This window comes from Varroa jacobsoni, unplaced genomic scaffold (assembly GCF_002532875.2).
Source record: "Varroa jacobsoni isolate VJ856 unplaced genomic scaffold, vjacob_1.0 scaffold_351, whole genome shotgun sequence".
Lineage (NCBI taxonomy): Eukaryota > Metazoa > Arthropoda > Arachnida > Mesostigmata > Varroidae > Varroa > Varroa jacobsoni.
Window position 1 is genome coordinate 163448 of NW_019213253.1, and position 12840 is coordinate 176287.

General features: G+C 39.9%; 1 protein-coding gene across 2 annotated transcripts in view; it reads right to left on the reverse strand.

The window, feature by feature from the left end:
- LOC111259600 (uncharacterized) overlaps nucleotides 1–12840 on the reverse strand; it is a 22107-nt gene that overhangs the window by 6501 nt on the left and 2766 nt on the right. For both annotated transcript variants that reach the window (XM_022831759.2, XM_022831760.2), the window contains one exon: nucleotides 2896–2939. In XM_022831759.2, the coding sequence (XP_022687494.1) occupies nucleotides 2896–2939 (44 nt within the window). The remainder of the gene's footprint in view (nucleotides 1–2895; nucleotides 2940–12840) is intronic.

Genomic DNA, 12840 nt, shown 5'->3' on the forward strand with positions numbered 1-12840 from the left:
CTACACCAAAGGTAAAAAAAAAAATTTTTTTTTATTATATATATATATATATATATATATATATATATATTTTTTTTTTTTTACAACTGATAATAGAAAAAATTTCTAAAAAGGGAGGAGACCTTTATAAACCCGTATTTACGTAAACCGCCTGCTTTGGAGAAAAAGTTCATAATATTAGTAGGGCTCATCTGACGTAAAAGTATTGAACAACAGCTAACGATTTAGCTGGTTCAATCTAGAAACTAGCGGAGTAGCAGATGTTACGCATTATCGCTACGACTTTTCAAGAATTTCTTTTTTTGTTAATTCTTATGTCAAAGTATAAGCCTTTTCAAACTCATATCTGTTATTTATTGTTAGCTTTTTTTCACGGATCAGTATCTGAATTATATCACAAAAATAACCCTTGCGTTCCTTTCAGGCAGAGTCTAATTTCGAGTATTGCAGAAAAACAAACTTTTATTAAAGACGTCGTAACTAAAGCAGAAGAATTGAATCCGCATGAGCAGTTGGCACTTTATGGCTTATATTTAGTTATTGATCAAAAGAGAGCTTCTGCAAAAAGCATATTTGAAATGAACCGCTTGTCCAAAAATTAATTTTCCTAAAACAAATCTTTATTCTAGACAATCAAAAAGCAACGATATAGTCCTACAGAATCGCCCGCATGTACATGCTATATTGGTAATTTATGCTTTTTGCTTGGCGCTATATTTTGTAGAATAATCAAAAGACAAGATTCATAATGAAATGCATTAGCCTGTCACTTCAATTGCTCAAATCAGCCTTAGCGATAACCTGCGGGTACATGAAAAAAAATGCTGCAGAAAAGAAAACAAAGCTATTCTTTTTCCCACTGAAAAGTGAATTCTGACATTTTGTACTGAAACGGATAAAATCGTCACTCGGATTGGCGGATGCACATTGGACACCACCTGTTTCTCAAATATAAGGGTTCGTATTTTTACCAAAATATTGTTGCTACGCATATAATAGTACCACGTGCTACTTGACAGGTCGTAGCAACTGTGTTTACAATGATTTACTATTATCGCGGGTCAATGGTGAAAACGGATTCGGGACTACAATGGTCATGTGGTGCGTATTCAAAAATACATTTATATCAGCGCGGAAACAGTATTTGTACAGAGTTGGAGATATTTTCGATTAATCGATACTATCAAGTCACGTTATACCTTTGACTGTCACAAAAAAAGAATGCTGGAAAAACAAGACCTATGATATAAGGCTACGGATTTCACAAACTGGACTTCTTCATTTCCTGAGGTATCAACGCCCAGAGATGCACACCTTAACATGAAGGCCGTCCATCCACACCTCAGAAAAGAACAGCCCTCACTCAATGTTTAAGTGAAACGATAAACGAATACAAATTTGACGTATTAAGGATAGTTACTTTTCAAAATAGCTATCATAATATCAACAAAAACAAATACTTTTGCACGCGTTATTATCCTTATGTCTTATATTGTACAAGATTAAAGGTGTGGAATTTGTGGAAGGACCTTTGAAAGGAGTTTGGGCTTGGAATTAAATAAGGGAAAAAAGACCCCCACCTAAAATTCAAAGGTGCTACTAGCCAGCTAGCTGCTATATCAAGCGATGTTTTGTCATATCGTATCCATATTGAGATCGTTTTAAAGGTCTTCCTATCGGTAAGGTCTCCCACTTTGTCTCACCAAAAGCTGACCATATTGTTTTTATATCTAGAGATTGCGGTATTCCTTTGCAAGCCGAAACGACCACGTGACAGATTCTCTCATCATGATAGAAGCATTCCGCGGCAGACTCCGTTAACGATGGTATAGTGAGTCACACCATAGCTCGCCGCTGCGACGCAGGTTTCTATCATGCTGTTAGTCATCAGACCCAGCCTGGGCAGGCCAATTGCACCGCCGTCGTAAACGTCACCGGCAGTCTTTTTTGCTAGACGCCCCACCATTGCAGCTACTGACCGGCTCTTGACCACCATAAAACAAGCAAGGCGACTGTCTTTCAGGTTCTCTGCTGGTCTCACTTCTGCCTGCCGCGTACTGTTCTGCTCAGGCAAAATACCAAAATGTCCGGCCTCGCTGTTAGCTTTTCGATGTGTTAATGGTGGCTCGCTGTCGTTGTCAATGAAGAGGACGAAATCGCACAAATTCGTGACTCAACGTGCGATCAATATAGAAAACCTATTTATAGTCTTGTGCAATTCTGTCGTATTTCATTACTGAATTGGTGGGACAATCGCATTTCGACTAATACGCTGCGTCAAAAACGCTTTAGGGTTAGCATAAACACCGTATTAAACGCCTAGCTACAAAGCAAAAGTAAGAGGTCGAGCCAGACTTCCCGTTCCAAACGTCGGTGTAATTTCGTGCATATTTACTAACAGTATACTAAAGAAAACCATTTAGTTAGTTCTATATGGAGTTTTTTGCCCATCGGGTTTCGTTACTTTATGACGTGCACCTAAAGGCGAGGTATACCTCAGCTGAACCTACTATGAGTCAAACAATTCTATTGGCTTGCTGTTATCTGTGGGTTACAGGTTCTAACGTTCAGTGAAGAAATTGCTTTGATCAGCTAAGTGTATAATAACAATAATATGCAATATGTAAGTATAAATAATCGTCATTAGTTCATCACTCATCTTTATTAGGTACCAATATACCTAATTGCGAGTTCAAGAAGAGCAAAACAGTATAGTAAACGCATGTTGTATAAATCTTCACGAAACCACACTAGTATAGTTTAAACTTGGTATCAATATGTTGCGTTCTGTGTCCTGTTTGAATGATCGAAGGCCGGCGAGAGCACAAAAACATGTCCCTACAACGATAAAAATGAAGAAACTGAACGTGCACTGTCTTAGTCAAACTAACTTACCATTTTTGTAGTACATTTTCTTTTTTTGACGGTATCTCTGCTCACTGAAAATGTAAGAAAAAAAATCGCACTCATTACTGATGTTTTCTTACACAAAACAGTTGCTGCTACAGGCTAGGTATCCGAAAAGCACAACCGTTTAGTTTTACGTCCTAATCACCCAAAGAACCTTACAATCTATACCAACTATGTTCCGGAGATCGATCGACCCATTAGCATAAAATATCCCATGATACATCTATTGCTAATATGAAAATAGGCATGTGGTCATTACGTTATCGCTCATACGCTAAGTGTATAGAAGAGCTTCTACAACGAATCAGTAAATAGAGCACCATTGATGCGGAACGAATCCTCACAGTAAAGGAACCGACAAAAGTCATTTATGGAACACGCAGAGCGTTCCTACACGAGTACATATTTGATTTGAACTCTGTGTAGACTTAAGGCTCGAAGCTCCCATGCGCTGTTTCACTACACGCGACACGGTGATGGCTAGCTTAGCCGAAAGCTATTTTATCAGTTATCTTTTCTTTTTTCTGTTGACAATAGCAATATATTGCTATGAGTACACGTCTTGCCACTCATGAACGATATTATTTCATACCTTTGTGTGTTGTATCATGTAGTCGCGTCTCGTTACGATCTTGCTCTAAATGTTTACTACAGGAATGACACTTTAATCAAACAGGCAATTGGATAAAGCTAAACAACGAGAACTTGCTATTCGAACAATAATAGGCCGGCTGCGTCTGTCACAAAAGCGACCGGCATCCTGGCATGTAAAGTTAGTGAAGTTAACAGTTCTATGAAAGATAAAGTTTTCGCCTTCTGATGTTTCTGTTCCCTTCAAAGCCAACCGCGCATGGAACTTCGTGGAGTAGTTCTGTATCAAGCAGAAAATAGGTATTAGACAGATACTAATCAAACATGGCTGATGCAATTAGTGATTAGGAACTGCAGTTCTCCGGTTATTACAGAGCTGAGAACGGATCACCGCAGTTACCAACATCCTAAAAAAAGCTAATTTTTTTCATGTTTATTAATTATTGGTGTAGCCGAATCCGACACAGATTGAGTTGACTCGGCAGCCTGCTACAAGTCGCACAAGTCTCCTCTTTTGTTAAGAAGAAAATGAACTACGTCCATATTGGTCGCATATCCGTTTAGTTACTAAGTGCCATGTATAATTCTTTCTCTATAAAATTATAACAACCAGCTGATAATCTCTTACTAATAGCACTTTTGTCGTAAGTACTAAATTTATCATCTGCGTCTTGTTTTTCATGTGAAACTTTTTGGTAATCTCTTAATCAACTACCATAGAGCTAAGAAAATCTACGTCAGGAAGATCAGACAATCTTTCAGTTGCATACTCTGATACGCTAAGTCAGATGGTAACAGTTTATAGAGTACATTTTAGGTAGGTTTTTGCTACCTAAGCACCATTTACCTCTGCAAAGGTCATATACATCGAGTGTCTACATACTGTGTAACGAGTCATAACATTCTGATTGTTCTTTCTTTTCAGGATACAATTAATCGGAAATCATGCATGGGCTAAGATTACCTTTTTAGCAATTTTAAAATGCTATTGAAAGTATGAAAATTTAAGAGACGTACAATGACAATATCATAGAGTGTTTTTTTGGGCAGATCCATTTACGCTACTTACTACCACTTGGATACAAGATAAGTTCGAAACAGGTGGAACCTCCAGGTTGTTCGTAAACAATGTTTTAGAAAACCAAGAACATCAAGGAACTTTATCAGCTGAAAAAGAATGTTGGCAAGTTAAAGCGGAACATCCCAAAGATCTATAACGCAGTCGACTCGTGAGCTTAGCCTCAGCAAATCAAGTGTACGTTACATTCCTTGGCGTTGTAAATGGAAAATTATGATGCATGTTACCAAGATGATCCGGCCTATAACAAAAAAAAGAAACAATTCTGCAAATGGTACTTGAAAAAATATGAAAAGGGTGCACAGATTTTGGCGAAGGCTGTTTTGAGCGATAAAGCTACATTCGAATTAAATGGCGTAAGTTTACATGTTACACAGGATAATTGTATAAAAGTATTAGAGGTTACGGCGTGGTACGGCATTTTAAGGAAATAACTAAGACTCTTATTTTGTAACAGTATAGCGCCGGTTGCCATCTAGTGGAAGTTTATTAGAGTAACTTTCTCTTATCTATCCTACCGTAACGAAAGGACGTTGGTTAAAACAACGAATTTTCTTTTCAACAGGACTCCTAAAAATCCTTCAAACAGGCTAGATTGGACAAAGACGTTTCATAGGATAGGTTCTTCAGATCTAATACCTATTGACTCTTTTTGTGGGAATACTTAAAATAACAAACTCACACTGGGATATCTAAAAGTCGCAACTCAGCAGAATGCGCCACAACGTCAAGTAAAACGCTTGTTAAAGTTTGCGAACTTATAGCGCACCGTTACCAGCAGTATATTGATCAAAACGGCAATCAGTTTAGCATACGCGATATAAAAGAAGTATAATTTAAATACTACTCATGTATAAATAAGGACTAATCATTCAAAGTACGTATACACTTTTTGGGAAAGCTGTTTTGACGTGTTCGTGCGTCCAGTTCGGTATGTTCAATGCATTCATTATAAAATCCTACTAAGGCCACCCGAACAGAATGCAGTGGACGCCTTTGAATCGGGCATACTAAATTGATTTGGAGGCACGTAAACCATCATCGCCTGCGGGAGCATCTAATCAAGAGACAAGTTTAAATTTAATTGTAGTACACCGTTGTCTAGAATTCTGCACATCTGTTTCGCATACGAGGAAATCGCTTCAGGGATTAATTTGCCTACTGGGTTGGCAGTTCTCGATTCATAGAACAGAACTGTCGCAGATAGCTGTACGAGTATGCAGATGATTGGTACAGAGCACGTCACGGAACACTCTGTCAAACGTTTATATTGACCGAATGTTCTAGTTGATGATTGATTATTGTTGATTTTCTTTAAAGGGCAGTGCAATAGGTATTAGCATACATTTACTAGCAAATACTACGTAGGCTATTCGGATGTGCCACTGTACCGTGTGTACTGTCGTCGTCTTAAAGCATACTACACTTCACCTCAGATCCCTCAGGTAAACGTTGCGCAATACAGTCAATGTATTTTTTAATATAATTTTATTTATATTAGCAGTAAACGTTAAACTGCACACATACAGATACCAAGGACAGAGAGGAAAGTGTGTGTCGATTCCGGATTTCTCTATTTTATGACGAAAGTGATCGTTGTGGTACAATAGACGACCACTTAAACGAATTGGAAATGCAACAGCAAAGAGAGTAAGTGTACATTTGGATTACGCTGTAAAAATGATGAAGCGAAATAGCCACGCAGAGCGGAGCTCACGGATGAAGGAACTACGTACATTTATAGGAAACACAGTCCGTTTATCAACAAACGACGTCTGCTTCCATTATCAACTTCGTGTTATCGAACGCCTCTCCGAATGCTTTACATTGTCCTAGTAAGCAACTTTATTCTTTTGAGCATTTCTGATTCCACTTTTGTGTTCTTCCCGTTATCACTTTTCAATATACATTGCTATAAGAGCTTGATGCATAAACCTAGCATGTTTCAATTTCGATACCAAAACGCATTCGTCCCAGCACCTAACTCGACCAAGACGTTTGTGACATTTCTCGCATATAGCGAACAGACTTATGCATTTTTAAAATTCGACGGACTCACTATACCTCGAGGTTTTAAGTTAGGTTAGGTTAGGTTAGGTTAGGTTAGGTTGGGTTAGGTTAGAAGTTTACATACGTTGTGATTTGAAAATATCAGTTTCAAAGATATTTCCGGCTGTATAGCTCATGCAATTCAGTAATAATAACCTAATTGGATCAATACGATAAGCCGTACTGATAATATTTTGGAATCGAATATGAGCATAAGATTGTTGCTGCCTTACAATAAAGTAGGCCTTGATGCGCGATTAATTTTTAAATATAGATAAACAGATATAGACATATAGGAATCAGACGTCTCATGGAGTACCTCCTTCGCACTCCGGTTCCACAAAATGTGAATTTTGTTTCCATTTCACAATATCTAAGCCATTTCAAGGCTCGTAGGCTACATATAGAGTCAAAGTTTGCATACCCTTATGAATCCCATCAATCGAAAGTTTCGTCGGACAAGTCGAATGCAAATCAGCTAGTCCCTTAAACTATTTAGGAACATGTAATACTTCGGGTAATTTCCTACGATTTCACAAGAAACACATAATACTTTAAGGAAGTCTTCGTGCTGCAGAAACTGAAGTACTTCAGTGGTCAAAATATTGCCAAGTCAGATTTCTTTAATGAGTATACGTGTTTAGACTAAATCTTCTTAGAATTAAATTACCTTACCCTATGATTGTCCCTTGCCTCTCATGTTCAGTTAGCAAATACATGTGGCATAGAACCTTTACGGGCATTTTAAACAAACTGAACCCCTCATACCAAACGCAGCGCATAGAAGCAGAGGCGCTAACGTACAAACGTCAATCTGGAATGAACGACAATTGACTGTACCAACATAGTGAAACCTCATGTAAATAGCTTGGTGTCATCCGATTGCTGTATCCGCAGAGCACTTTCACAATACCTAAATTAAAACAAATATATTTTATTTTTCCTTTTTAAATGAATATGTTCAGGGTATGCGCATTATCTCGGTGACTATTTTGCCTTACTAACTATTTGCGGTAGTTACTGTAGAAGAAATTGTTCGTTTTTTTTTGTTACTTTTCATAAAATAGATACATGCTGCATTCGCTATCGCGGTCGCCATGAACCAAATAAGATTAGTAGTGCTTTGTGCGTTGAATTAGCTTCGAATCGCCGAGTCGTTCTTGGGCATGTTTTATTTTCAAATCAAATTTTTTTGATTCCTGGCGCATTTCCACCTACTGTGTGTCGCTGCTATAAGATCAAGTAACAAGAATCAGCGTCAGACCTCTGGAATTTGCGTGTAATCCCGCACTGTATCTGCTGTTATCGTAGCTGGACGGTTTCACATGCCTGGAATAAGTCTGGTCCGCAATTTTATTCCCACTAACCTAGCAGTACACTCAACGTACTACTGGCTTCGAGCTGCCACAACTAAAGACAAAACAACGATTGATGTAGTCACACACAACGCCAACGAGACTTAACACCGCCGTCTTTGATGCGATGCACAGCATTCGAAGCGAGATGGACTAACCAAAAAGCCACAGAGATATCAAAACTCAGCCCCCCGTTTACCTCGCCTATCAAATGCTGTCGTTAGTGTTAGAGCGACGACAGCAGCAAGAATAGAAATGCTCACAGCCACATGGACGAATGAATAGCCATCGGGGGGTCTATCGTTGTTTGTGAAACCTGCAACCAGGCCTAAGCCAACACCAGCAGCCACTAATGTCCGCTGATATGCTAGATTACTGATTAGTTGGCATATACCACTCGAATAGCACGAGCACTGACAAATAAGGACAGATCATGATTTTGTAGATTAATAAGCAACCAGCCGTGTTTTTCGGGTTTCCTTCTTACAGAAACTGCATCACGCAGTCTGATTCTATCAATCATCAGCCGGTGACACTTTCATTACAGGACAGCTGAAGTGCTAATTTTATATAGTGCAGGTGGGATCTATTGAATTTTCTTGTATAATTGGTAGTGTTTACGCCGTCAGCAACGTTAGACACCACCGGTATATCTAGTGAAATATGAAGATACCCTTGCATGAGACAATTTCATTTGTTTACGAATGACTGAAAAGAGTCATCCACAAGGTGATCTTACCTCAGATTCCTGGCGATTTTCAGCTGAAGCAGAATATATGTGTGGCTATACTCGACTATAGTGAAAGCTTCGTTTGCATCGTCCTCAGCTTTCCAATCCCACCGAAACGAGTCGGTTTGTTCGAGACAGATCGACGACCAACTTATATGATCTGCCAGCTACCAAAGGAGACGAGCATTACATACAGACATTTGCTACAACGCATACCGGAAACTCTATATCGGATCAACCGGTGTAATCTTCATGGTTTAAAAATACATGGAATCATTAGATCACGAAGATTACAGAAATGTTCGAGTTTCTCCCAGACAAAAGTGCATTTCATAAAATATACCTTGTATAGGCCTTACGTTAACAATTACGTCCATGAATGTCTCTTGTAGCAACCACTGTCTATCAAACCAGATAGGGAATCGGATCCTGTCATCCACATGATTCTGCGTATTGAGTACTTGTCGAAGCCACGATAAAATCAGCTCGGGTTTATTTACTCAAAATAGCTTTGGGCTGTCCGAAGCAAATTTTGAAAAACATCTGACGTGAACTGCTTACGCGTTTTCAAACAACCTTAAAGGTCCACAGCAAAAGCCCTAAGTTTGAATATTTCTGGCATGATATAATACAAAGTATGAGTTTGTATCAGCCATAAACTCTATTTTGCATACAAGTAAACATTAGCCGAAACAGTTTGCTTCTAATGGAACCTTTTTCAGTTTTAGGTAAAAACATCCAGATGTCGTATACGGCAGACAAACACACATTTGTATCATTGTAATTCTTATATTTTAATCCGCATCAGCTTTCAATCCTACGATAGAGTACTTGTGACTAACCGTAGTGATCAAAAAACTTGGTATACGCAATAGCACATGCGGCCCGCTTCTAGTCCTGGAAAGATAATCTGCTAGCTGAGCTTAATTAGTTGCCAATCTAGAAACATCGTCAGCCGCTAGATCAGCTAGTCATAAAAGCCGAACACGGGGCATTTTGCCTTTACATTACGTCATTCAAGTGGTTGTTAAGCGCTAGGTGCGTTAAGACCTTGCTTGTTAAATTTGGGCAAGCTTCTGCATTGAAGCGGGTGGGCATTATACAAGTATATACTTTAGAAATCACTCCAGATCACGCACATGTCGTCACCATGAGTCTGTGACAAGATCTGCGATCTGAATAAGCAGTACCTCAGCACTCATTAGATATGTATAGAAAAAGCTGTCCAAATTTCAATCGGTGTGACTGCACTCTACAAGATGTAACCCGGAACCTACTGGTCGCAAGGGTGTTCGCAAACAAAACTATGTGAAGTAACTAAGCTATCTGGAAACGAAGGCTATGATTTACGCATCTAAACGCTAGACCTTGTCCATCTATACGTCATTTTCGTTCCACCTTTTGCTGTCTGTATCTCTCTTCCTGTTTCCTTCTTCACTTCGACCAGTTCAGGAAAACTCCTTTCCCCTGGCGCTTCATATCCCCTTTTTCTTCTTTAAAAAATTTCTTTAAGAAAAGATTCTTCAAATTTTATTCAGTCCAGGTTAACGCCGTCGCCGTCGTCTACAACTGCACCAGTTCGAGCGAGTTCTTGCCAGAAAAGTAGTTCCACGGTCACGCTACTGCCTGCTGAAAAAGCTGCCTGCCAGTAACAAGCCGCCAACAGTCAGCCAGCCGGCAGATTCTCTCTTACCGCTATACGCAGCTATTATATTGTAGTTGCGCTTTAGTTGCTATGGTTCCTTTGTCTGTAGAGAGCTGTTCGGTTCTGTCGCCATCGGCGACGATGCTAACGCACTCTCTCATCTCGATTCAACTGACTGTGTTCACATGCCATAGCTGCCACAACTGTTTCAAACGACACAGGTCTTACTGCCCTCTACAGCTAATAGTAACACTTCGTGACTACTTAACGAGTGGTAATGTTATTCGTGATTAACACATTGCTTAAGCTACAGCGCAAATAGTGGATGATATATCCGCATGCGCGGATGATCAAGCGCCATACAGACCAGCAACTGTGTCGACTTTTTTTTGACATATAGGAAGTGCAATTGATTGTGTGTCTGTATGGTAGTTATCGGCAGCCAACCTGCACTTGTTATCACTGACATTACGGATTAAAGGAGCAGGACGATTACGTTCGCAAGGCAAATCAAGAACTCAAAGACAAACACATTCTCGCTCGGTTTCGGTCACTTAAGTGTTGTAGTTACGACAACCGTCTATCGTAGCGAATTGGCATGGGACAGCTGGCAAAGATGATCAGATTCTTTATATGGTGCACCCTTGTTATTTCCGTGGCGGTGCAAAGTAAGTCACTTCCGGCAGAACGTTCTATTATCGAACATGGAGCCAACGATGATGAGTTAAGCTCAAGTGTCACCAGCAAAGCCCTTGAAGCAACAGATACGACACAGAGTAACCCTCGTATTGGTTCTTTAAAAGCAGCGAGTCCGCTATTGCTCAATGATATACCACCTAGCACGCTTCCACCTTCAAGCGTGGCCCCACCAAATACGACAGCATTATTACCTCTTCATGACGTTCTCTCTATAAACGACCTGTCGGCGGCAACGAGCAATGCATCAATCTCCAATATCGTCGATAGTAACAAGCTTGGCGATGAATTTAAGCCGCCGCCGTTGGAAGTGCCTAAAAGACAGGAAGCTTTCTTTGTCGAGTCCTCAAGCGAGCCACCGTCGTGTAGGCCGCACCTTTGTGACCAAGAATCCACCCTTCAGATAACACTCGAGCCAGCTGCTAATGATACTGGCTTCGTCTCACGTGCGCTCGGCCTTCCGCTACACTTTGAGTGTGCCTTATACACGCAAGGTCATCGAGTTCACCTGCCGGTAGGGTGGCTTATGGCCAATGGCAGTGAGATTGTGAGCCCGGCATTCGACATTACATCTGTACAGGTACGCGATAGCGGAACTTATGTGTGCAAACTACGCCCAACAAAATGCTGTCCTCACGTTCAACTTTCGGCTAAGGCGGAACTACATGTTTACGAATTCAGCGAGACCGCCGGTATAATTCTTATGCTTTCTGTTCTAGCATCAATCGTCGTGCTGGTTGGTGTGTTTTGCTACTCGCAGAAGAAAAAAAAATATCATTCATGGCTAGAACATGAGATTCTTGCCGCCGCGCCGTCGTCCAGTTCTGACTCAACGCCGCGATCCATGCTGCGGCGTGATCTTAACGTTAACTCTAAGAAGAACCTGCTCAACAGCTAAATAATACAAATCATTGTAACTCATCTTAGAAATGTAGTATGAGCCAGTTTCAAAATCACTCGATTTGATGAAATTGAAGAAATACGTCATCATATCACATCTGTCATCGCAGAGATGTCCGTCCATGTGCCTTAGTTGGATAAGAACAGCACAATAAGATGCTAATTTGTTAACCTTGGGCAACCTTTCAAACTCTCTCTCAAAATCATTAGCTCCTAATTGATCTAATTTTTACAAGTCTTTAATGCACTACGATCGCCATTAGCTGGCGACATCTTGCATGTGGAACATATCTCTCGTTCCTTAGAAGCTTAGCCATAACGACCGATGCATGACATTGATCGGTACTCGAAAAAGACGCACATCAGACGCTCGGCAGCGTGATTGCGCCGGTACAGGACAACATTAACAAATGTCACTTCAATTTAAATATAGATTCTCGCAGTCAGGAGTTAGGTAATATGATAATGAAAACGTTTGCGGATTTGCGGATGAGTGATATTGTGGAGGCGATTGACGCAACAATTTATCGAATTCCTGTTCGTGTCCACTTGGAGCTCACCTACATCCCATCATATGTACATACGTAAATGCACATATGTACATGTTTCTATTTGCAGTAGACTACAATATTCATTTACCAAGCGTTATCATCACCGTATCATTAGTGAGTTTACGCAACATGCAAGAATGTTTTATACGAGTCAGCAAGGCAAGAACAAAAAGCTTTACGACCTTCGCTGCATGACTCGCATTGTGTACACAATGTGTAAATTGTATATAACATCGAGCTTACATGTCGGGCTACAAATACTGATCATATTTAATCGTATTTACGTTGCATAGATTTTGCGTGGTTACATACATTTCAATTTTTGCTGTAATTAT